This window comes from Syngnathus scovelli, chromosome 21, assembly GCF_024217435.2.
Source record: "Syngnathus scovelli strain Florida chromosome 21, RoL_Ssco_1.2, whole genome shotgun sequence".
NCBI classification, from domain to species: Eukaryota; Metazoa; Chordata; class Actinopteri; order Syngnathiformes; family Syngnathidae; genus Syngnathus; species Syngnathus scovelli.
The window spans coordinates 5324350-5350048 of NC_090867.1; the positions used below are offsets into that span (position 1 = coordinate 5324350).

Below are 25699 nucleotides of genomic sequence, written 5' to 3' on the forward strand. Positions count from 1 at the left end.
ACATCTTCGATGAACCCAATGTCAGCTTTATTCTCCATAGGTGTCTATTCATTACAATTATGTATATCCAAATAAATAAAAAAAGCACCATTGATGAGCCATCAAGACATTGTGACATAGCCGTACATACACATACATACATAAGAGGAAAATAAATGTTTGTATTGGACTGCTGTGATAACAAGTGAAGTTGGTAGTAGTCTTCTGTGCCATTCCTGTGCAATAAAAATCCTAACGTCTGCTTATAAAACGCAGTATAGTTAAAATAAACAACCGTCACATGGTTTTTACTGAAGCACATTTTCATTATTATGGGCCCTTTTGTTGAGTCATTTTTAATCAGCATGCAGTTGCTCCATGAACAAAATATGCACAAGCTTCATGTTCTTCCCAAGAGATTTAGTCCAAGACACAAAATGGAGGAAACGCTGACCAGTGCATTTCCTCTCAGGCTGGCTTCATCAAACACAATTACATTCACTACAAGGATACATTCTTTCCATTCAAAAGCACTAAATCACTTTCACAATAATTGGCACCTTCTAAGATATTGGTCGTCAGCACTTTTGTCGACTTATTCATGAGTGAAACGGTCTCGAGGGAGGTTATGCTTGAGGACCGGGTCAGGCGGCGCTAACCTTTTTTATTCATTTCAATATTTAAAAGGACTTCCCTGAAGGCACAACTAGGAAATACCATTGTTTCTTTAAGGGCAGTGTTGAGCTTCATGTTCCAAAGTCAACATGGCCGCCAGGTCTGACTCACTTTGAACTGGCCTTCGTTTTAAACCACAACAAACTCGAGGGATGACCTGTAGGTCATGTGACTAAAGAGGCACTGGAAGGGCCTGAGGGCAAACACAGGCAAGACTTAGCTGACTGTCTAAACAGAATACAAATATGTGTTTATGCTCCAAGATGGAAGTGGAGAACTGGCAACTTAAGTCCAATAGCCATTTCCTATCTTCAGTAATATTAAATCGCCCCCCTTCAAACACATTTTGAATAAATATTCGTTTTGCAACACAATTTGTGACTATAGTGAACTCCTATTTGCAGTTCTCTATTCACAAATTTATTTGTGTCTATTTCTGTGGTCCTTATCCTCAGCTATTTATGTAAAAAAAGAACTTCTCTTGTGTTCCGAGGAGCTAAGCTTAGCCTGGGATGTTATATCTAGACTTAACCACATGTTTTCGCCCCGCTGAGTCGCTATTAAAAAGCTCAAGCTAACTACTTAGGTGTCATTTTTTGTATGACAGTTATTTTTAAGGATGACATTTTCAGGATCATAATTTATGGGGTTATTTACACTTTAATATATTAATTTGAGCAGTTCTAAACATTTTGGAGGGGGTGTGAATTCCTCAACAGTTTTGGTCCCTATTTCCTTTCAATGGGGATTGTGGGGGGGGGTTAGTTTAATGTATTTTAATATTTAGCAAACATTCATCTACATGTGAAACAGCAGAGACAAATCGCATTTAATCATCATTTGACTTGCTACAATTAGGTCACATTGGTCAGTGCTCACCAGTAAGAAGTGACTGCATTCATGTACCATGTGACGCATTCCAAAACAGTCTGGCCACATTTCCTCCGGCGTTGTTGTCAACGCATAAAAACATGGCCGAGCGTCCTGCGGCACCAAGGATGCCGTGAGCCCTTTTCTAAAAACAAACCCTGGCGTCGTCCCGTCGGTCAGGTCAAATATCACTGGTTCTCGTACTCATGGTAAGATCTCCCAGAGTGGAAAAGAAGTCCTCCATCTCCTTCTCCAGGAGTTTGTTGCGGTTCTCGGCATCCTCCCGAGCTCGCTCCGAGTTCCGCAGTTTGATCTCCAGCATCCGCTGCCGCTTCTTCTCCTGCTCCATCTCCTGTTCCAAACGTTCCATGTGAGCACACAGGGCGGCGCTGGAGTCCTCCAACCTGTACGTGGCCATACAAATGCACGGATATAAAAAGTCTACACACCCCTGACCAAAACATACTTATCAAATATTATCATTTCATAAATCTTCAGCTAGCATATACTCACTTTTGAATCCTGATCTCATAAGCAGCCTTTTGTTTCCCGAGCTCGACCTTGAGGCCTTCTACCAGACTGCTCAGGTTGACGTTCATTCCGTCTCCGTCGTCGGATGTGACGATGGACGGTACTCCAACTACCATGCTCACGTTTCCATTCTCGCTGCAGGCCGCACTGCTGCTGCAAAGCTCCATGGCCTCGCAGCTATCCTGTTCAGAGCTCGGATCTGTGGTCGTCCCCCCTCTCTCGGGCTCCCTCTGAACTTCCGTCCACTCCCCCTTGTCCCCGCCGTCACTCCCCGCTCCGCAGTTATGGTGGGCCGAGGGATCACCGCTCCCAGAGTCTGGCGCTGAGATCTCACAGGACGAGGTGGACCAAGGAGTGCTGCCTACACTCTGAACGCTGCCCATGCTGGATGAGGAGGTGACGTTGTCATAGGTGGAGAGTCTCTGTGAGGAACCGGTGGAGTCGCGGTCTCGGGCTGATCTTTCACCTGAAGAAGTACGTCTGTGCCCTCTTAAGGAAGACAAACCGTTCATCAGCCAGTTACTGCTTCCTCCCCCGCCGGAAGACACTGCGCTGGGTTCCACTGCCGAGCCGCTCTGCTTGGGCTGAGGCTGCGAACGAGGCGTCGAGGAGCCTTTAAAAGAATACTTCCACGAGGGGATGCTCTTGGCTTGTTTACTCGGGCTCACAACTGTCTCCCCCTTTGCTGACGAAGACCCTAGTTTTGGGCTCTGCATGGGGGTGACAGCGGTGCACAGTTTGGCTTCGAGTGACGAGGCACTGCTGTTCAGTTCTTGTTCTGGGTTAGATACAGGGCAACTCTGCAGGTCCTCTTCGGAGATCCAAGCACCAAGGCTACGATTGAGGAGCTGATGCTCCGCTTGGAGTGCTGTGGAGCCCTCCTGGTCCCTCCCTGAGTACAAACGCTTGTGTTCCCTGATCAAGATCGTCATGAGGTGTTGCACTAAAGAGGTACCTAGGGGCAATGGATTATATTCAGTCTCACATAATCATTTTATTTGCTTTATCATGGTCCTATTTGTTGTACAATTTACTCAAAAATACATAGGTGGCATACTGATTTTCAGACAAATTTAATTGGATTATTTCTTATGTAACACCTGATGATCTGTCATAACTGCAAAGTGTTTAGGAATTACTCGCGCGATGTTAAAATCTTTCTTTAACGACTGTACCCTTTCCTTCCCAAAAACAAATCCGAAGTTTGAATAAATGAATTTTCCAATCATCCTTTGTCTATTGTACCTTCCATGATAGTCACAGGATCTTCCATCTTGGGTCGAAGAATATTGGGCCCAAACACTGTGGCGAGGTTCTGGACGCTCATCTTGTTTTCATTACAGTGCGATTGGACTTCGTCAAGGAATCTAGAAAGCAATGACATCTCTTGGTAGGTTATTTCGCTTATCAAGATGAACTAGTCGTCCAAAATAGTATCTTACTTGCATATGTACTTGAGCAGATTGTAATTAGGCAGAGGTAGTGTGTTAACTTGCTTCCCGAGCTCCTGAACTCCCTGTCGAAAAGCAAACCTTTCAACAAAACAGCAAACGGGTGTAAGGACGGAAACTTGTCAAGTGCCCACATACCTCCTCCTCATCTTTGGACAAAAGCTGTGCACATGTTAAAAAGTCTTCATATTTGCAGAAGGGAATGACAGGTTCAGGCAGCTCTCGCAGGTACAACTTCAGCAAGGATGCCACAGTGTGAACGTCTGTGTTGCTGCAGGAATTTAGAAAAACAAAAATCTTCAGCCGGGGTGTTTGGTCTCACTTATCTTTCTTCACTTGTCATGCCTACCTGTCAAAAAGAGGCTTGTCGCCACAGTCGAAGGCCTCCTGCAGATCTTTGACCAGATTGGCCTGGCCCGGCATTCTGAACAGACCCTCCTCGTCCAAGCCCCTCTCCCTGATGAAATCCACACATTGCTCCACTAGCAGCGGAGCCAATCGGGGGCCAAACTTCTTCTCATACTGCACCGTGTCCTCTAATCGCTGGCCGAATATCCCTAGAAAAACAAAATTATTATATAGTATCGTAACAACCTCAGCGGCTGAGTTTGCCGGTGCACCCATAGTTGCGCATGCTAAGAACAGTAAATCAGAAAGTAATATGTCCTGCTGACAAATGGCGAAGCAGCTGACAGCACAGATGCAATGCGTGCAGACTTTTTAGTGCTGCTGTTAATGACAGCTCCAGAAGTCGGTGACAGATTTGTTCTGGACAGACAACTAGGACACTACGAGGGGGTCTTAAAATATTGCCTAGGCGGAATGAATTTCATTTTAGCCATAGACAATATTGTACTGTAAATCTATTCTTTTGTTACATTAATGAACACACAATGGCTTCGATTGATAACTGTACTATCAATGGATGTAGACTTGTTTATGCCTGAGGCTTGCAGTCAGTGAAAGCTTTGCCTTTACCTCCTCCAAACGGTGCCCAGATGACCCGCCGTATGGCCTTGACCCAGTCATCCATGTCTGTCTGGGAGTTGGCCATGAGCAGGAAGGATTCATGGCTGATTGGTGCACGGTCCTTCTCTCCCGTTCCACCTGGAAACACACATGTAACAGGTAAAAGAACATATAAAAAAAAATAAAGGGGGCTACTGTGAGGCTATACAGTACATACATGATTCCCCAACTTTGAATTCAAAATAATTGTGTGTACTTTGCAGTCAAAAATGTGTAAAATATTTGAAAAGTCCACATAATGTGACAATGTTAAAACAAAACACATGCTCTGAATGTTTTCTACCACTAGATGGCATTAAAGCTCAATTTCTTTCAAACGGAAGTCATCCTAACCATCAGGAAGCTTTTAGCAAAATATCTCATCCCTTAGACAAGATAAATAGTAAAATAAAAAATACCCAGTCTAATAAAGGTCACAGTAACATTACTCGATGTCATGTGTCTTTGGCATAAATTGGTAAATTAAGCAAAGTAGAAAATCCATCCTCCAATAAACAGCACTTTTAATCCAAAGTGCACTTTAATAAGCGTGGGATGATAGTGTGACCAGATTCAGTCATTGTGCTCATAGACATTTAGCTGCGAGAAAGGAGTCCAAATATAAACAGTGGTGCCATAAAGTCAAATGCTATTGTCACCCAGCTTTGCAAACTCACACCATCATGATGATCACACCGGTCTGTCTTTTGAATCAGTCTGGTCTGCACTTGAATTGCTGAACTAATTTTTTCTCCAAACACGAGCTGAATGAACATCGAGATACGGATTTGTAGATTCGCCTGCACAGCGGAGATAACTTTAAATGAGTAAATGTAAAGAGACGTCTCAGACGTTAAGGAGCCCGGACATCTTTTGATTCCACTCCACTCAGTCGTGACCTGATAACACACAAGTGCGCACGCAGACAGAGCTACACAAAATCAATGCATCCAAAGACACCAGACAACTCGAGCATCTCAGCCTCAAGTGAATGTATAGAAAGTACAAAGATCCCTGTCGGAGCTAATTAAGATAACACTAAATCATAAAAACTGTTCAAGGCTGCAACATTTGAGTTACCACAATCACAACTCTTTCGTAAGACAGGTGGAAAGCCGGACATAGATTCAAATCAAAAGTAAAACTAACAATTTGATATTCCCTACAACAAAGTTATTTGAAGAAATTGACCAGGAAATCACTAGCGTTGATAATCATTGATCAAATTCATGTAACCAACAACAGGAGCTAGTGCTCTTCCATCCTGTGACAATACTACAAGTTAGTTTACATTTCGTGAACAGCTCGGCTGCCCCGACGCCTCCCTGGCCTTTTACTACTCTAGTTAAAAAGCTCCAGCATCTGCTTCCTGTTACCTTGGAGATGTTGCTTCTTCAGGGTGTCCGGCTTACAGCAGACCGGCCCCATGTCTGCAGCGACAGTTCAGACCAGACCTGATACTGCAGCAGGGAAGCAGATGACTACGCAGGTAGCGCCGATGGCCAGAAGCTGCCAGTGAGGCATGCTCGGTGCCAAACAGAAACAGAATCCATCAAATGAGTGCCACTCCTACAATCATTTTTTCCCTCTTTTTATTGCCCGGTTTCTTCCCGCCGTTCCCATTGAGCAGTGTGGGCTGCAGGTCCTTTCCCTTAGCCCCCCTGGGGAGAAGTAAATCCCTGAGGAGGAGTGTGACGAGTCCCTCTCCCTCTCTCTCTCTCTTTTGGTCTGTGTGTGCTGGAAGGTGGGTTGTCCTCCAAACTTTGCCAAATAAACTTGTGCACACACTAAAAAAAAAAGCAGATAATACCAAACATTTTCTGTGCTTGCAAACAATCAGCATTACCACCTTGACATGATACAAATATCATTTGTCAAAGAATCCGTAATGGCGTTTTCTAAGACCCATAAAGTCAGTCAGAAGACTCGAGTGTGCCACTTAAGCAGTCAGTCACCTTATCACAGCAGTACTTTCCGCCCTGAGTCAGCTGTTATTAAATCAAAAAAAAAAAATTCCAGTAATTCCCCAGCTTCCCGTATGCCTCCAGGCTTTGATACAAATAACCCCAGTTCCAAATTAGGCGCGTGACGAAGGAATCGGCTTTGTTTGGCTCCACGGATTGTTGCAGCTACAGCGCACAAACTGGGACAAAAAATTGTTTCCTGAAATGCTGCCAGGATTTTTTCCTCGGACAATGTTTTGAAAACTATTAAATTATCCGCTGCTGTTGGTGGACAAGGACGACCGTGAGTTCATGTAAGGTCACTTTGGCAAATGTAATCTGACAATGACAGTGACCTTGGAAAAGTGCAAATAGATAGACAAATGAAATAGCACATATAAACAGTAAGACAATATAAATGTTCCTGGTGAGACTCCAGATTTACACACTTGCATCAGTCTCCTTCCGCCTCATTACTTTCCAGTGTGTCTATGGCGAGAGGATCATTGGAGTTCACACCCTTCTGCAATGTTGACCGGCCATAAACAAAACACACAAGACACTCACAAGTTGCTCGTCCACTCTAAACACAAGGAGATGTCCCTAAGCAAACACTCCTCCGAGGACAGTCTGGCACAGGGACCAAGAATGTATAGGACGGATCCCATTTATTTATTTTTTCTATTTATTTAATATTACAGATGTTTTGAGAGTAATGTGCTTGTGTGTAGTAATTAAATGAATTATTATTAATGCTAGCAAAACATTGTGTCACCAAGTGTGAGATTAGAAAATTACAATAACACACAACCTGAAATCTGCCTCCTTGTTATTCACAGCATGAAGTCTTACCTGGCACAATCTCAAAAAGATGTCTTCCTGGTTCGTCTGGGTTGGCTGTGAGTTCGTTCACCTGGCATCCCTGCAGAGGTATGCATCCCTGAAATACACAAATACAACACTGAGCTTCGAGAAAAAAAAGCTGAAAATATAATATGTAAATCTTCACCGATGAGATTGTTTTTAATTATATGTTCCAAAAAAGTGACGCTTAAAGACATTGTTCAGTTTTCATACCCCCCTTGTCATGAATTGAACTTGGGCCCACACAGATGATCAGAATGCATTATCGAGATGAATAGCCATTTAGCTACAACAACTAAAACCAAGTGAGCTGTGAAGCCATGCCAGCCAGCATCAGAGGCATCGGCCCTGTTAATCTGCTGACTGGCATCCTTCATCAAACAGCCTGCCGACTCCGCCAAATCGCCTCAGCCTGTGGGCCGGGCCCTCGCCAACATTAGTAGCCATGGCAACAATTGGAAGAGCTGGTTGGAGCGCAGGGAAAAGCATAGGAACCAAGGGATTGAAGGTTCGGGGAGGGGGGGGGGTCCCTGGGGTGCTATGCGCTCAACAACACAGGCAGCAAGGGATGAAAGATTTACAAAGGGCAACACGTAACCTGAGAACACAAATCATGCAGAGAACAGTAGAGTCGGTTGGTATCAAGCTAGTATTAAAGTATCATTTTGTGCTTGTTACACAGTCAATTGCTTGAATATTATCTAGTTCATGCTGAAATTTAACTATCCAGATTTGCCCGAAACCTGCCTTGGCACATGTTTCAAATTTGTATAAGCTTCGGCTTTTAATAAAACCCCGACAGAGCTCGGTTACCATGACACAGGAGGCAAAGTTCCAACTAGCTATTGTTGACACGCCCATCTTAATCCGGTTTGCCTATAAATGCCCATCATCAGTTTGGATGCAACCATTTGGATTTTAAAGTGCTCTAAAAATGTAACCAGAAGCCATTCATTTTTTGTCAATAACTAAAAAAGTCCCGTTATTGATTTTCAGTGTGCTTTCACCATGCGATCGATTGCCTTTTTTCTGTCATTATTTTCTGTCGTCTTTGGAAGCTGGTGGACTTCTATTGTAGCAATAAGGCAACTTCTCCCCCTCCTCCCACGGAGCGCCACTCCCAGTTTCAAATATCCCATCGATTAGAAGATTAGAGAGAGAACTAAGGCGGGGGTGACACGTTCTCACACACCCTGGATTGTGTGAGTTTTCATTTCCTTGAGTATATGCACGTATGCCCATTTCAGCCTTGTCTTCCAATGCACGAAGGTTTGCAAATCAATACAGCTCGGATGAGTATCGGCAAGCTGTGATGATTAAAGGCCCTTTTCAGTCATTTGGTCTCCATAGATTAGATACTGCAATGAGACCGAGACGTCATCCTGTGTGTGTTCTGTGGGCGTGTGGGGAAACGACAGTGATGGCAGATGGCCTACATTAAATAAACGGCAGTCATCCGGAGTGAAGGCTTGAAAAAAAAAAGAATCAATACAAGTGTCAAGGTTTCAGTCAGGAATACTCTGAGATTATGATTGTTTTAAATGTGAGGATGATGGCCTCGCTGTCTTTCTGTTGTCGGATTACATCCTCCCCTGCCTAGAACATTGTAAACCGCTAAACAACCTACCCACCCCATCCCACCCCACAAGCAAGGCCAGTCCAGTGACACGCCCACTCCATTACTTCTAAGTGGTTATTAAAGAGGGAAACGATGAGTCAGCACACAGCCACAAAAAAGTGTCTTAAACTGAGAAAGTAATCGAATCAATGAAGCATCTTCCTTGCAAATATTTTTAGGCTGATTGCACTAATGGAAATGTTATGCCATGTGTACCAGAAGCACTTGGACCGGAAATGTCTGTCTCATACAGAGCTTTTAAATTTTTCACTACAATGGGATAGCTAGTTATGTGGTGTGGCTGCTTTAGAGCTTCTCGTTGTTGGCCCTGAGTGTGGGGAAATTTATTGCAGCCAGTGTGGACCGGTTTCAGCATATTCAATGTACATGCTTGAGTGGAGAGAATGGTTTGCTTCATTTTTTTTAAAAATAATTTTGAAGCTTTATTTTATGTACTTGGCCATTTTTTAATCACTCACTTCACAGTAGTGTGTCTAAGTTAAAATACATTATTTTGACTTTCAGGAAGCGTATTAATTGAAAAGCGAAATGTCAAAATTCCCCGCTCAAAAAGATGTTAATCTACGTAAATTAATATTTGTGGTGGGATGATAAAATCTGTGCAGTTATTTATTGGCAATGTACATAAACATCCAACGCAATACCGGATGGCTCTGCTTAAATGACGTGACTGCAGTCCATTCCGCAAACAACCAATTTTGTCATAAATAAGTTCGAATAATAGCTTCAGCATGCGTCTAGCTTTCTAATTACCTGTGGTTTGGTTTCTTCTTCATCTTTGTAGAAGTCGAGTTGTTCTGAGCGCAGCACGAACCAACGCAGTTGCCAGTTTTTCATGATGCTTCGCTGCTTCTTCAGCCAGCCGGCTTTTAGCGCCCCCTCGTGGAGGCTTGGTGAGGCCGGCTGGCAAGAGCCTCGCGTCACCTCGCCCATTACCATGCTCTTGGACCTGGCTGCACATACACACGCATACGTTTATTTTATTTTTTTTATAACAGTGAAAAGTAAATAGTCCAATAAAGCACAGTACATTACTTCCCAGCATTGAATACAAACCAGTCAATCACTGAGTTGACAAAGAATAGACTACTACATTAACCATCTTGGCTGTATGCCATTTTCTTCTTTTTCATTTTCACTCTCCAGTGTTATCTTTCATTGCGCATGCTGCTCGTCATTCAGGAACACACAACCTCCTGCCCCGAGCTAGAACACCTCAAGATGAGATACAAAGGCAAATATGAATAGGAACACAAATAATGTCGAGACACATAACGGCACACACTCCTGTAGCCTGCGGTGACATAGATTGTACTCCCCCCCTAACCTCTTCACCTGCCTTCCATTTGCAAGGTCCTTGGGCGAGACCTATTGTCTCGCCACGAGCCAAAAGCAAGGCAAACGGCTTGGGCTTCAGATAATAAGACCACATGGGACTGACAGGCTGAATCATTCTCAACAAATGTGTGAAACCTGAGCTCAGCCCAGGGCACTTTCAAAGCAAAGGGACTGGCGGTACCCCCATGTCCCAGTGCGACATTAGTCTTTTCCCGACTGAGATCACACACACAATGTCCTTATTTTGAAGCAACTATAGCGCTTTAATGTACTGTTCAAGTTACAACCATATTTCACTGTCAACCCGGCCGTATGGATTCATTATACACAGGTATGAACTGGTGGCAGGGTATGCAAACAAGGCAGTGCAATTTAATGATCATGAATAATTTATCCAACTCAACTGCGCAGACGAGCTCCCCTTCTTGTGTACGCACAAGATATGATCAATGTTGCTGAAGGAATACGAGGATGGAGAAATGGGGAAAGAAAATCAATCCTTTTCCATTGTCTCCATTTCATTTCCTCCAGCCACACACATAGATAGCAACTAGGAAAATATTTTATAGGTACTACCTCTCTTGGTTAAAATATATATATTGCTCCCAATCATAATCTTTACAGCTTGAAAATCAGTCAGTGGCTCTTTGACCTTGTCTTCAAGGTGGGAAGTGTTTGATTCATTTGAACTGTCACACATCATTGGACACCCAGTTAGAAATCGGTAAATCTAATACAACAGCTGCCTTGACAAAGATAATACACCGTTATAAAGGTATTCAAAATTATATATATATTTCTTATTTTTCCTAAACACTACACCCATAATGTTGCAATCGATTATGTGAAGTTGTGTTGTCATATTTCACCTTAATGACGCTTATCCGTCCATTAGTCTTCCTTAGACGCGGTCTAGTTGTTATCTCCCCTGCAGCGTTGCTTTTAACTAAATCACTAATTGCTCTGTTATTACTGAGAGGATGCAGGCACATTCATTCTCATACGGAACAAATTTAAAACGAGACACCATATTATGTCTACTATATGCATTATTTCATCGAGACGTTTATCAAATGTTGCTGTTACATGACAGTATGAGCTAGAATCGACTCCTGTGGTCTGAATGGCAGCTGGTGTCATATTAGATGATCATGTTAATTGTTTGTCAGCACCTCATTAAAACAGTATGAGTGTCCGCATATAGCTTTAAGGGCAACTATATGAAATATAAAATTACCATCTTCAATATAATTTTTAATTTTTAAACAATCTATGGATTAATCCCTAACACCATATATTTTCATCTTTTTTCGATTTGTTAGTATTCACATAAAAGCATTCCACAGTTTTAACACGTCAGCTGTGTGTTGAGTGGAACACACAAGCTTGTCTGTGATTCACGCCTGAGTCACAGTTTCTTTTTTTTTTTTGCCTGTGTGGGTCTCAAAGTGCCAAAACTCCGATTTGAACCTCGTGCCCAGGGTGATTCAGACCTTCCCTTGGCTAGTTGGAGCTGTAACTGGGGCCACTTCAGCTTTGGCGTCAAAGCGTGCTTTATGCATAACCACTGCAATTTCTTGGAACGGAGAGCATGATTAGCATTTGTCATGAATTACATTGGAGGAAGGGAAAAACATCAGAAGGCTTAGCATAATTTCTTCTTGGGCGGAGTCCATTTATACACCTTAATGTAAAACCTACAATACACTAATGCATCAATATAAGGCTAATTATTGGACTCAAATGTAATATTTATACGGTTTCCAGGCACACGGGCATGCTCTCAAGTTGTAAATGTCAAAGGGTGTAAAAAGTGTACCCTTGAGGGTACCACCCTAGCAAGAAACTATTATCCCCCAACTACTGTACCTGCATGTCTATTAGATTTTATGCATACTATCCTCATGGGTCCTTTCAAGCATAAGTAAATCAAGCAAGCCAACCACTCCAGCAGGCGGCACACGTCCAAAAATGGATTTGAACAGCTCAAAATGGATCAATCATAGATTACCAATCCATGTACCGGGTCTTAATGTTAACATCGATGCCTGAATTTTGGATCGGTTTGCTCATCTGTTTTTGTTAGCATGTTACATGGCGGATGGGGGGGGAACATATTTACTATGTCTGACATGTATCATCAAGCTATAGATGCACTTTATCTCACACACACAGGGATGCTGGAGGAATTTAATTCCATTAATCTAGTCGTTGGGTGGTGATTTATGGCGGGCAGAGTTACAGGTGCATCCGCGCGGAACTTGCAGTTAGCCTACCACTGTTGATAAATTACCCGGCTGGTTTGTGTATGTGTGTGTGTGTGTTCAAGGCAGGTTTGAATCTACACACTGCGGGCGGGGGTATGGCGATTGACAATCATATACAGCCTGTATGTGGAACTGATGCAGCAGGATGTGTAATTCTCTTCACGTGTACATATAATACGCCAGTTGGCGCATCTGCAGAATGTCAGCGAATTGCCAAGTCGCGCGACTTTGATCGTAAAACCATGGCAACGAGCATCACATAGTAGGCGAGGCAAGCGGCTTATATGCAGGCAATTAAAACTGACAGAATCTGGAAGAAAAACAAGATTATTTTTACATTACCAATAATCTGAATGCAAACCAAATTGTGAATACTAGTCGGTCACTAGTTCAGCAAAGAGGAGTTTTGCTTTAATCTTGAAACAAATTCGATTTTTTTTTCTACAGCTACTAAAGTGCAAAACGTGACAGGAATCTAACAATCATAATTAAGCAGCTAATACGGCAATTCATAAAACACACATGACCGATGCCTATTGTGTGATAACTTATGCAAATATAGATTGAAGCCTCTTTAAGAGCAATTTCACGCCGCTCCAGGAGAGGATTTCCGCATCCCACTCCGATTATCGGGAGCTATTCATTACATCTTAATCACATCCAGATGAATAATTGCGAGTAAGGATGGAAGGAAAGACACGCGGACTGGGACGCATATGCACACATGGGTTTATTAACGCATCCTTTTTACGAGTGTGCACACATCACACGCTACACACACGCACACGCACGCACGGCAGCACCAGCTGACAGGAGGCTCATAGCGGGGATGAAACTAGAGATGCAATTGACTCCAAGCAGATTTTACACAGGCAGTTGTTTAAATTGAACATTTTCATTGTGAAACACTATATCAGAATTTGAATGATGGGGGGAAAAATAAAATTATATGAAACTACATGTCAGTCCCAATGAAATAATACTTGAAAGTTGAAGATGTAAATGTCCAAAGCGTCCTACCTCTCCGGGTCTGTCTGATCTTGGGACTCAGCATGGTTGTCATGGCTTGTCGGCGCGCTCTTCTCTCGGCATGTTCGTGTACATCCAAGCACCCCGCCCCTGCTCGTCCTCTCCCTCAGCCTCCTCTTCCTCTCCCTCTCTTCTCTCTGACCTTCTGCAGTGCGGCCGCCAGCTGGGGGTTGGGAACACAGGGGAGGGGAGCGCGACAAGAAAAGAGGGAGGGACTACGTCGTTTTTTTTTTTTTTTTTTCCCCTCGCCCAGTGGCCTCGACCCCTCCCTACTGCATTATTCATAACGGTGCATCCGCCTGAGGGTGGATGCAGCTTTTACAACAATATATACCTGATCAAATTTAATGCTAATTTTAGGTCTAAAGTGCATCTTTGGCAAGTTTGGATGATTTCAAAGTGAAAGGGAATTGAGTGAGGGGGTTGGGTCATGTGGCAGGTGCCGCCACCGCCTCCACCTAATTAAGACTTTCTGAGCTTGTCTCCCTTTTTAATCACCTCCCTCCCCCGACCCCCCCGCCTCATTTCTTCCTCCTCCTCTATCATTTTCTATTGCTATTCTAAGAAATCCATTTGGTCTTGCTGGAATTCTCTTCTACTGTATTTAACCACGTTCTCAAAATACACCATCCTGGCCGCTTCTGGTTTTCCTCGAGTGTCATTGCCTCGCGACTCAAAGTCAAACATGCGGAATTCCCAGATGCTACGGTGGGTCGGTAATTACTTGCTCCAGGCATTCCGATGGCACGGCTTAGAAAAAACAAATATGCTTCCAAATGGGTCTGACAACATCCTGTCCCCTAGAGCTGCTGTCTGGATTTAACACATGACAACTAAACGCTTCGTTGGCGTGATTTTGCAAAACAAATTGAATTTTTTTTTGCAAAACGACACAATTATTTGGTGGAAAGGAAAAGTCTACACACCCCTATTCAAATGCCTTTTTTTTTCCCACCTTCAATCATTGAAGTAATGTGGTTGCAGAAGTGTGCACACCCTCTTATAACTGAGGCTGAAGTTCTTTTTTTTTTAAGCAGTGTTGTTTTTTTAAAGGTTTTAATTCACCTCACATACACAACCTGGAAAGTGTGCGTGAGCTATAAAACCTCACCTTTGAACTCAGAATCTCAAAACTGTGAGGCAAACCACTCATCCACTGTGCTGCCCTATCGAAATAATACAAACTTATAACATAAGGTGAAAAAAAACAATTTTATTCCCACGAGACTCCCTTCAGCCACATTTTAAACATTGTTTTTTTTCTTGCTCGTGGGATTCCTAAATTTACGACTCAAGTCGGTTCAGTGGTGTTGTAGGCGCAGCTGTGCCACAGCAGAAGCCAGTCTCCCTCCTGCTCCAGTCCACACTGGATAATAGCCATAAGTCCTGCACTGCAATTGAATCAGAGCGACCACAGCTGCTCTTATTACAGAGCAAAGAGGGAAGGAGACATGGAGAAGGGTGGAGGGCTGTGTTTTTTAATGTGTGCCCTTTTTTGACAGACATGCACTTACACACAAAAGCAAACAAGCATCTGAAATGAAGCAGCACTTTGCTAAGACAAGCGTAGCTCAAATGCAAATCAAATGAGATCCAAAGTGAGATAAGAGGTCACATGACCCGAAATAGTAAAATGTGGGGGAAAAAAAAGGACAATAAAAAGCTGTGGTGTTTTGAAAGTGGTGTGACCGCTCCATCCAGGGTGGGGCACTGAAAATTGTCATTCTACCACCCAACCCAATGTTGTTTTTGTCCCGAGTGGAAACATTTTGGAACAACAAAAAAAGACCACACAAAAAAATGTGCTGATAGCGTGGCATTTACATCTTAAACTGCCTTTTTTTTTCTTCCCCCAGACCACTCCATCCCCTCCGACAACTGCTTACTCCCCAACTGCCAAAGCTCAAGGTGATCTTCAGCAACAGCTGTCCAACCACAACACAGCTAGAACCTGCTCCATTATCAAGTCGCCATTAAAGGCAAATAACATCACTGGGCTTGAGAGAACCTTCTGAAATATTGACGCGGAGGATGATTAAAATTTCATCATGGCAGGGCGGGACGGTGTTAAAACAAGCCAGTGGAGATGGGGCGGGGGTGTCTGGACCGTTAAAGGTGTGACTGTTGACTTAGCGTTATTTATTGATCGGGCATGACCGGCTGCAGTGAGCCTTTTTTAGTCATCTGTTTTGCTATGTCTGCTATATTTCAATCGTATTCCTTAAATTGAAATACAAAATGTCGAATGTCACCCTACCAGTGCAATTTAAAATGGCGGAACAAACAATACACGCCCGAGTCACCATCTCACCCTCACGTCGCCATTAGGACAAAGAAAGTCATATGATGTCTTTCTAAGAGAGTCGTTGGACAGACTAAAGGGGCACAAAGTAGACAGGTGTTGCTCTTTAACCCCTTTTAGCTGCCATCTCGCTCCTCTGTCAGCGACAATTAGCACATGGCCATGACTTCATCCTCTAATGCAATGAAGAGAGCTGACAGGATAAGCAGACTGTGACAAAATGGCAGCAACCTGCTTTTTATCTTTTCTTTCAAATATTCATTGAATTTCATTCTGAAATTGCATGAATTGAATTTATTCTGTTCATTTGTATTCTTTCAGGGTGTTCACATGCAGCAGTTGGATGATGTAACTAACTATACTGGCAATGGGATGGTTTCTTTGGAATTCAGCTCAGAAATATTTGCATTTTATTTATTCTTATGAGGTTAGTGAAAGCATGCAAATTTAAAAATGATGAAATGAGAGCTTGGTTCATGGACTGTGAACCCCATTTCAGAATATAACGTTACCATTTTATTAGTGTGTAGATTTTTTGCCACCTAGTGGTGAACTAGTAGAACGCAATCACCTAAATTTGAAGCATGAGTATTTCAAACTTTAGCAGAGTTGCAAGCTCAAATAAATTAATATTCCCTATAGTGCCAAAGTTCATTGAACCAGCTTGTATGCACAACCCATGTAACATTAGTCATTATGAGACCTACGATTATATATTATTTTTAAATTGATCCGACAGAACATTTTTTTTGCGTATTATTGCAATTTATAGTGTCTTTATAAAATGAATGAACAATGAAAAATGGTTGGAAAAATAAATTACAATTTAAAACTGAAAGGCCGCCCTGGATCAAGCAGTTATTTCCTGCTACCAGGATTGTTAAAAACAAATTGTACACACTACGGTATTTACAAACAAGGAGTAACGTTAATGGTGAAAAATTGCCAACAGCTACGTGTCTTCTTAATGCGCAAGAAACAGCTCGCTAATGTGTCTCATCATATGATCTCCCTTCGATAATGCAAGTGACTCGTTTGGTGAGACATACCAGCAAATGACAGATAAAACTTGGAAGATAGTGCCGCATTCACTTTGGCCTTTCCAGTCTCATTTCCTTCAGTCCAATCGACCTCTCAGCCGATATGGGAACCAATGCCCGGTAATTCAAATTAATTCTATTTGTGGCCACGAGCTTGGCTGCCGAGGCAATTTTAGTCATTCTGCCTGCCCGAGTGACATACACAGAGAAAGGGAAGCGGGATGGAGAGCAAACTAATGGAATAGCTGAGTGGGGAAGCAAGGAGTCACACAAAGAAACTCCATCTATTTGTCTGTGCATTGCTGGGAATTGATTTTCAATAGTGCCGGCAGAGTGCATGCATTGTGCAGTGAGCATTCGATTGTCACAAAAAAGGCCACAGGGTCAACCAAGGTCTTGATTTATCAGTGATTTGTATTCAAAGAGTTGAAGGATTGGATTATTTTTATTATGAATTCTGAATTTCAAGTACATCAAATTGGATGTGGATTACACTAAGGTCACACCCGCAGCTCGGCTAAGTCGATACCAGAATCCTAATGAATTTATCTGGTGAGATCTTATTTCTGTCCACTCAGCACTCCTCAGCTCAGCCATGTGGTTAAGAAAAAAAAAAAAAAAAGACAAGTCAGTGGACTGCGAGGTTATTTGCACTTTTTTCAAGTCTTATCGACCGCTGGTGAGTCAGTCACCAGAAATCGGCGCGAAGGGAAGAATTGATTATCTCCTGGAAATAATGTGGTGAACAAACAAGTGTTAAAGCAATCAACAGATTAGTCACTGCTTTTACCACCCATTTAATTATTCATGCAAATGGATTTATACATTTATATTGTTACCTAAAATAAAAAAATCATTTAAATTAATTTCCTTGGAATTTTACTGAGTGACTATCTTTATGACCAGAAGTCTTTGCAGCCCTCTAGTGGACACAAATCGATTTTCTGCTTCTTGAGGGTCTATCAGGGGTCAGGAAAATTTGGCTACTGGCAATAATTCCCAAAACAGTGTCCAACTAGATTTAGGTAACGGTCTCCACTCGTGGCACGTACACAGGAGCCTTAACTTGTCCTGCGTTCAGCAGCCGCTTTCTGTCTGCTCTGCAATTCTTAAGGCAGACCTCACATAGATTGTACGCATTAGCCATGAAAAATGTTTTCGGAAGAGCCATTTTCTTCAAGTCTGGGGGCGAAGGAAAGGGATTTCTGTCCAGGTTGATTTTTTTCAACTTTGGGAGGTTTGCCAAGCACTTGGGCACAACGGAAAATCTGTTGTCAGAGAGGCCGATGTAGACGAGCTCATGCAAGTCCCCGATGGCTGTGGGGAGTATTTGAAGCTGGTTGAGACCCAAGTAGAGTTTCTGGAGGTTCTGCAGCAAGCCCAGCTCCTTGGGGACTTGTTTTAGACGGTTGTTGCACAAATTCAAAACCACCAGGCTCTTTAGGAGCCCGACGGTCGGGGGGATCTTCTCCAGCTGTGGCCAAAAACAGAAAAGTCGTCACGTAGAGCCAGGCAATAATAACATAGCTCCGTACGGCCATGTTGTACTCACATAGTTGCTGTGCAGGTCCAAAACTTGGATTTTGGTGAAATCACGAAGAAAGTCAGGCAGCTCAACGATGAGGTTCCTGCCCAGGATCAGTTCCTCGACTCGCCACAGTTTCTGGATGCTTTCCGGGACTGCGTCAAACTCTTTGAAGCTGAGATTGAGGCGCTGTTTGCCATCCCCCAACACCTTAATGCAATCCATGGCCATTTCGATGCTGAAGACCTTGCTCAGTGGAATGATTTTTTTCTTCTTCTTCTTCTTCGGCATGCTTCTGTAAATGCATATTTATTTGAAGACTTGATTTGACAGTACACAATTATTTGTTAGGAACGTACACTCAGAGTATGTCATTTTTCTTTTAACCAATAAGAACAAGGTTGAAATCAGTTTCTTACCGGTGTCAAGTTGATGTTTCCTCAAAGTAGTCAGGAATACTTCCTGTAGTTACTGTGTGCCTGATTCACCTGAACAAATATTGCATTTGTTTTCTGGTGTTTCCTAGCAACATTTGCAGGTGTCATTGAGGAAACCGACAGTGTTTATGTTTCAATGTAATCAAGTTTAAAAATCTGATATTGTTACTGGGAATATTCTTTTGCTGATTTAAAAAAGAACATTAAATCACATTTTATTTTACATGTGAAAGAAAACATTTGTATTAAAAATGTTTCAATTGGCCAAAGTCTTAAGAAATGTAGTTTACATTTAAGGATCCACCAAACGGTTCAAACTGACCCTTTGCCTTTCACTTCTGCTGATCATGGACAAGATCCCAGTCTGGCCCAGTTTCCATGCTTCGTGAATATAATTCTCCTTCTGCACAAACATGCATACACACATGCATTCTCTCTTTCTCGCTCTCTCTCTCTCTTCTCTCTCTCTCTCTCGCACTCTCGCACAGTCAGCAGCATATAGCATCATAAATCATGCATCATGATTACTCAATTGTCAACTTGTGACTAGTGTGTAACTTGAATTTTGTCCTATAGAAGTGGCACTTGTGCTGCGTTAAAGTTCTATTCGGATTTTTTTTTTTTTTTTTTTTTTTTGAACTTCCAAAATCTCGATAGGAAAATTGAACTATTGGTGAAATGGCCGAGAGTAATTTGTACTCACATTACCGTCCGCCTTTTATTTGCCTGAGCATTGACTGGAAGACCAACTATTTCCACGCGTGCGCCTTTATGTCCAACTAGGGAATATGGATATATACTCAGCAACGGACCCAATTGACTGAAGTTGGTTAAATGCAGGGAACTTGAGTACAGCCGATGACGTAACGTTATGTGCTTATCTATTGGTTTAATTCAGAGTCGCCTTCTGTAATTTAGTTGTATGACGTCATAGCGCAAACTCGTTTTGGCTGATGCGTTCACTGACACTGAAGTTGTCTGGAATATAAAGTACAAATACTTCGTACTTAAGTCAGCTGTTCTGGTATTTGTATTTACTTCAGTATTTTTATGACAGCTTACTTTACAATCAAAAGTTTGGACGCAACTGATACAAACTTTTGAGTGGTAGTTATTTAAATCATAACTATATTTTCTTTCCTTTTTTTTGCACCAGGTTAAAGTCCCTTAAGTAAATATTATTTTAGGGCCTTGTCTTTTTTGGTCATTCGATAGATATTACGTTTGCAAGCAGGTATTAAAAATGGGGAATGACGTATTAAAATAGAAACACCAAAATTTGATTACTTCCTTATTTGTTTCGTTTGTTGTCTGGGGTAAGAAAAGAATTGGATTTTTTTTCGTAATTATGACAACAAAAATTGAAAAACAGGCCATGTACTTGTTTCGAATTTAAGGTTGTCACCGACTGCATTTTACACACTGGTGGCAAGGTTGACGGGTCACCTGGTGGCGCTCGTGTGCAAAGCGTCGTTGATCAAACAGGAGAAGAAGATTGCAATAGATTAGCAGACGTGACGTCAGGCACTCAGGTGAATTGAAGACCGGTGTGCACAAAAGTAGTTATTAAATGCAGGTGAAGCACAATGGCGTCCTCCCGCATGGCCACTTGGCAGTAAGTCTGCACACGAGCAAAATGTTTGTCGTTTGCTGCCATTTCTCAACGATGCCTTTTTGCTTGTTGCAGGATTTTCACACTTGAGGACCGCTACAGCGTTTGAGCAAAGCACAGTAACGTCGCAGTTCATTTTGATCTGCTGCAGGTAGCACAGTGGGCTCTTTGGTTTTTGCGCCATTATCGAATGTTTTGGGTTGTTTTTTTATGCTGGCCAGCTCTGTTTCTTTCTTTCCCACGTGGTGGTTTTTACTGGGGCTTAAATGGAAATGTTTGTATCACACATCGTCCGCGTTTCTTGGTTCTGTTGAATATATAGTGGTGTTTCGTTCGACGCTTTCATGCAAACTTTTGAATTTGCTTTTTGTGATTGTTGCTAATTATCCAAACCAAATATTCGTCCACTTTCGATATTTATCTACTCCAGGTTGACAAACTCGTACCTAAAAAACGTTTGCTGTTAGATGTTAATTGGCTTTACTCTGCCATGATGGTGAAGTTCGTGCAGCAACTACGATGCTGCAACTACACGGACGATGAGATAATGTCCCGTTTTGAGCAAATTCATTGCCAAGAGTAAATTTGAATACATTTTATTTGACCATAATGACGTTGTTCGTGTTGTGAATACGATGCTGTAGCTACATGCAACGCTTGCCCCCCCAAACTGGCAATTTAATTTGTGCCTGTTTTACACCAGTATGTACGCAATTTGTGTTGACATTGGTTTTTTTTTTGTTTGTTTTTTGTAGCTATAAACGTACTACTGCAGCTTATATAAAAAGCGAGAGGCAAGATCTGAGGTTTCATTGTGGACAGATAATGCACTTCAAAATGAGGTGAGTTCATGTATGGTTGTCACATTCTCATGGCAATTGAAGTTATTAACAAACAATTAATGGTGATGCGTGATTTGCAGGCAGGAAGAGGAGCCGAAATGGCATGAGGAAAGGACACATTCCACACCCAGTCAAGAATCAGCACTCAAAAGTTGACGTGTGGGGATCATGTGACCAGGAGGGGGCAGTGTGAAGCTCTTAAACGTGCTTTGGTTATGGGTGCAGCATGCTAAAGTTGACGTGTGGACCATGTGACCAGAAGGGGGCAGTGTGGAGCTCTAGGACGCGCTTTGGTTATGGGTGCAGCACCCTAAAGTTGACGTGTGGGGATCGTGTGACCAGGAGGGGGCAGTGTGGAGCTCTGAGGCGTGCTTTGGTTATGGGTGCACGACGGAAAGGTTGCAGGAGTGGACAGTGTTTGGGGGGTCTGATGGTTGGACTTGATTAAGAGGTGTAGATATTGTGGTTGAGGTTGTGGCTTGTCTGGATCCAGAGCAGCGTTGTCTTGTGCAAGGATAGCCGTTGATGGCGCATTTGGGGGAGGACGTGGTCACGTCGATGGACTCCAACAAAACTTTGACGTGGAGTCGAGTGTCCAATTTTGCGATATGACTTGTAACTTTTTGTGGCTTTTTCTAACCTACCACTGTCGTGCTTGCATTCTTTGTTCTCCCCTCGGTGTAGGGCGGCGTTGGAGAGAGACGATCCCGAATGTTCAAGTTTGCTATATAACTTGAAACATTTTCTTTTCTAACCTACCACTGTCGTACTTGCGTTCTGTGTTCTCCCCTCAGTGTAGGGCATCGTTGGAGCGAGCCGGGCCCGTATGTCCAATTTTGCAATATGACTTGTAACATTTAATGTCACTTTGTAACCTACCATTGTTGTACATAATCCAACCCTAACCTACTAGCGTCGTACTTGCAGTCTTTGTTTCTCCCCTCGGTGAAGGATGGTGTTGGAGTGAGCCGGTCCCAAATGTCCAATTTTGCAATGACTTGTAACATTTGTTTTTTCTAACCTACTACTGTTGTACTGAATCTAACCGTAACCAATGACTGTCGTGCTTGCGTTCTATGTTCTCCCCTAGGTGTAGGGCGGCGTTGGAGCGAGTTGGTTGCATTTTGTCTTTTTCTACTCTACCACTGTCGTACTTGAGCTAACTCTAACCTACCACTGTCGTACTCGTGTCCTTTGTTCCCCGCTAGGTTTAGGGCGTCGATGGAGCGAGCCGGTCCAAGAGGAACCACCGATCGAGGGTGCTCTAGACAATGATGCGAGCGGCGCACAACTCATTGCATGTTCTGCCCTTTGCAGGCTGGACGCAAAAGAGGAGACGCACGGCCAGACCTGCACCGGTGATGGTAACCAAGAGTAGCTAGCCGCTGTGAACAAGTAAGCAAGTGACCTCCAACTTGAGGTGCTCTTTGAGTTTCTGATGTTTATGTTTCTGCAGATGGCGACCGGGACGCGACACGATCTGATCAGAAGCGGACGGACCGCTGTGGCTTCACGCTGAAGTATTTTGCAGCCGGCCGGGTTCCGAGGCAGACCCGCTTCCCTGGAGGCGTCGACCTGCGCAGCGTCAATGCGTGAAATGGAGTTTGAATTCTATTTTTAATTCACACCAGTGGTGTCCAAAGGTTTGTTTGAGGGCGGTATACTGAAACAAATTCCCAGTTGTTTAAACACTCAAATCAATCACGACATATTGCTGTTAATATTCTGTGCTACTGCTACAAAACGGTGTTGTGTTCATTTTGAAGGTCATTCATGTGGTGTCTTGATAAACCTGACCTTGACACAGCAAAACTGAGGACAAGCTACTACTTTGTCTGACAGTGAAATTTTGAATAGATGATTTGACTTGTAAACAGCATAGCTTGATATTTGATGATGCCGTTGATCAGTCGTATTTTGGTGCTCCCCTAGTGGCCTGTGCCTAATGGCCTTCTGTGACGAATAGCCCCTCGGCCGCTGTTTGGACACCAATGGTGGCATGTATAGGGCTGCACGTGTATTGGAAAACTACTATATGGTAATCTGTTAGTTAGCCATGTATTTTAAGAAACAAATGTTTTTAATGTGGCCTAATGAAACAAGCTCAGTGTTTTGTTGCCTTAGTACTGGTAATTATTTTAAAGATGAAGTCATTGATTCAAGTTAACATAACGGTTGCATTCAGTTCAATTCCTTTCTATCCCAAGTTTTTGCATGACTTTGCTCAATGCAATGGTTTGGCCCAAGACTGCCATATCACTGATTTTCCAATATGTTGTGCAGCCTTGAATGCAAGTGCGAGCGACCGCGTAGTGAGACCTTTGTGCTTGTGTCTTGCAAAGTGGAAGAGAAGCTGCACATAACAGAGAGCCGGCGGATGAAGGCCACGAGACCCAGGATTGGCGAGTGGGGCTGGCGCAAAGGATGAAATCCCCCCCAAGAAAAACAGTCGCCATGTGATGAAGAGGAAGGAGCCTGATGCATGACTGGCCAGAGGCGACATGGTAATCAAATATGCAAGGATAGTGTACATACTTCATTTTGAATCGCATTTCCTTGTTTGTCGCAGGGCTCGCTCGCGTGGCATTGGAGGGACGGGAGCAGTTCCTCAAATGAAGATGAGTACCATCTGCCGGTCACTGAGTACGTCGCCAGAAGTGAACCGCATGCAACTGAGTGCTGTCTTTTTTTCTTTTTTTTTTTTTTGCAGTTGTGCGACGCAGAGGAAGAGTCCAACGAACCTTCAGCAGACCTTTGCCCGTGACGAGCCGCCAACTACATGAGGCGGGTGCAGATGTGGCGAGGGCGAGGCAGCCAGCATTTAGGGAGAGTATGACTTTGTTTTTCCCTTCCGCACTTGCTTTCCTTCCCTCCCTCCACTTTTTCACTGGGTGTGCACACTGTCTGCATGATGCCTTGCTTTCTTCTCAGTGCTGTCATTGTGCAATATTGTTTTAAAGTGTTTTTTTTTTTAATACATGAAGTGAACTGTAAAGTTTATACTGTAACTGTGTGTGTCTCTGTACCTGTATTAAATTGTGAACTGAATTCAACTGGTCCATTGTCACCATTGGCATGTAAAAACAATTGTGCATATTGAGTTAAATCACAACATGCAAACTAATACTGTGAAACGTTCTCTATAAGGCAATTGAAAAATGGGTCTCAAATAAATGAGTCCAAATAAGTAATATGAAACATAGTGTCAGGCATTTCTTTTTACAGTGTAAAGAAATGGTGTATGCTTTCAAAAGCCAAGTAGCCTGACACGCATAAATGCAAATGACAAGCTGTTAAGTATCAAACCAGACTGCGTTGCGACCGATGAAATTAATCTTTGGCAAACCCTTGTGCAACCCTGCCATGAAATGGCCACTGAATTCAGAATCTTGCTCAATGTAGATGCATTTCTTTTTGTACGAAAGAAGCCTTTATTTTCAAGTCGGAACCTTTTTTTTTTTTTGCGGTTGAATCGTCGTGGGTGATTTTGTGAATAAAGTTGACTTTGTGTCTTGTTCCTGTGGGTGGCCTTTGTAAATAAAGCTAACTTTGTGTCAGTCATTCATGATGCAGTTGATTCTGCATCTCTTGAAACTTAAACTTATTACACGTTTTGTTGCAGGTGTTGATTTCTTCATTTGCAGTCTGACTACGAAGGCCTGTTGCTATACAGTGGAGACGGAAGCTAAAGTAAAATTTTAAACATTACATGCAACTTCTAGGATGTTGGCCTTCAAGTCAAAGCACTCGTTGCATGTTACTTAACAACACTGCCAACCTTGGTACCAGTACTGCATAATACCATTCAGTTCAACGTTAAGCCTGCACAAACGCGAGTGAAGGCCACACCGCAACCTGCATAGGTGGTATGCAAGTGAGCCAGAGAGCTACTCATTACCGGCGTCCTTATTAAATTGTCAGGTTAGATGAATTCCAAGTGCTGCCATCTAGTGGCGACCAATTTGTCCCGTCTGACGCACCATTTAACTATGCGAAAATACTTCATTTTTAACTTTAAACATGGCTAAATATAATAGGTGCCCTAATTGGGCGGCTGGGTTAATGCGACCCAACTTTCGTAGTTTGTTTTACCCAAAGCAATCTAACATACATAAATACTGCCGCTGTCTCTCCAATGTGTGTAAAACGTACAAAATAATTTGCATCATTTATAGACCACATGCTAAAAATATGACGTCCATGCAGCTGGTCTTGTAATCCACAGCTTGGTAAAGTGCTTCCGGTTGAGCATGGCCGTCCGTACTCGACCCCGAGTCTGCGGTTTGACCTACCGCCCTGTCGCGCAACAAACCGCGCGGCCATCAGTGATTTATGTGTGTGTGTGTG

At 42.9% G+C, this 25699-nt stretch overlaps 2 protein-coding genes and 2 long non-coding RNA genes across 6 annotated transcripts; 2 read left to right on the forward strand and 2 right to left on the reverse strand.

Moving 5' to 3' along the window:
• Window positions 1-5: 5 nt before the first annotated feature.
• arhgap22b (Rho GTPase activating protein 22b) lies at window positions 6-13757 on the reverse strand. 2 transcript variants are annotated; one of them, XM_049758362.2, is made up of 10 exons: window positions 13586-13757; window positions 9714-9913; window positions 7310-7397; window positions 4485-4613; window positions 3856-4063; window positions 3645-3777; window positions 3498-3571; window positions 3301-3422; window positions 2038-3010; window positions 6-1928 (listed from the first exon to the last, which is right to left on the reverse strand). In XM_049758362.2, exons 1-10 carry the CDS (start codon window positions 13626-13628, stop codon window positions 1706-1708), a joined length of 2193 nt encoding a protein of 730 aa, XP_049614319.1. In that variant the 5' UTR covers window positions 13629-13757; the 3' UTR covers window positions 6-1705. The 2 variants fall into 2 exon arrangements, with proteins under 2 accessions (XP_049614319.1, XP_049614320.1); XM_049758363.2 differs by lacking the exons at window positions 7310-7397; window positions 9714-9913; window positions 13586-13757 and adding an exon at window positions 5891-7276.
• On the forward strand, window positions 3392-17192 carry LOC125990948 (uncharacterized). Its single transcript, XR_007489148.2, has 4 exons — window positions 3392-3445; window positions 4505-4634; window positions 7297-7387; window positions 15451-17192. It is a non-coding gene; the product is annotated as an uncharacterized lncRNA (long non-coding RNA).
• Window positions 17193-17957: 765 nt separating this feature from the next.
• Window positions 17958-18752, reverse strand: lrrc18b (leucine rich repeat containing 18b). The gene is made up of 2 exons (XM_049758369.2): window positions 18489-18752; window positions 17958-18410 (listed from the first exon to the last, which is right to left on the reverse strand). Exons 1-2 carry the CDS (start codon window positions 18750-18752, stop codon window positions 17958-17960), a joined length of 717 nt encoding a protein of 238 aa, XP_049614326.1.
• Window positions 18753-20391: 1639 nt separating this feature from the next.
• Window positions 20392-24913, forward strand: LOC125990947 (uncharacterized). 2 transcript variants are annotated; one of them, XR_007489145.1, is made up of 6 exons: window positions 20392-20513; window positions 20586-20661; window positions 21266-21352; window positions 21433-22747; window positions 22809-23856; window positions 23922-24913. It is a non-coding gene; the product is annotated as an uncharacterized lncRNA (long non-coding RNA). The 2 variants fall into 2 exon arrangements; XR_007489146.1 differs by having other exon boundaries at window positions 22670-22747.
• The last annotated feature ends 786 nt before the right edge of the window (window positions 24914-25699 follow it).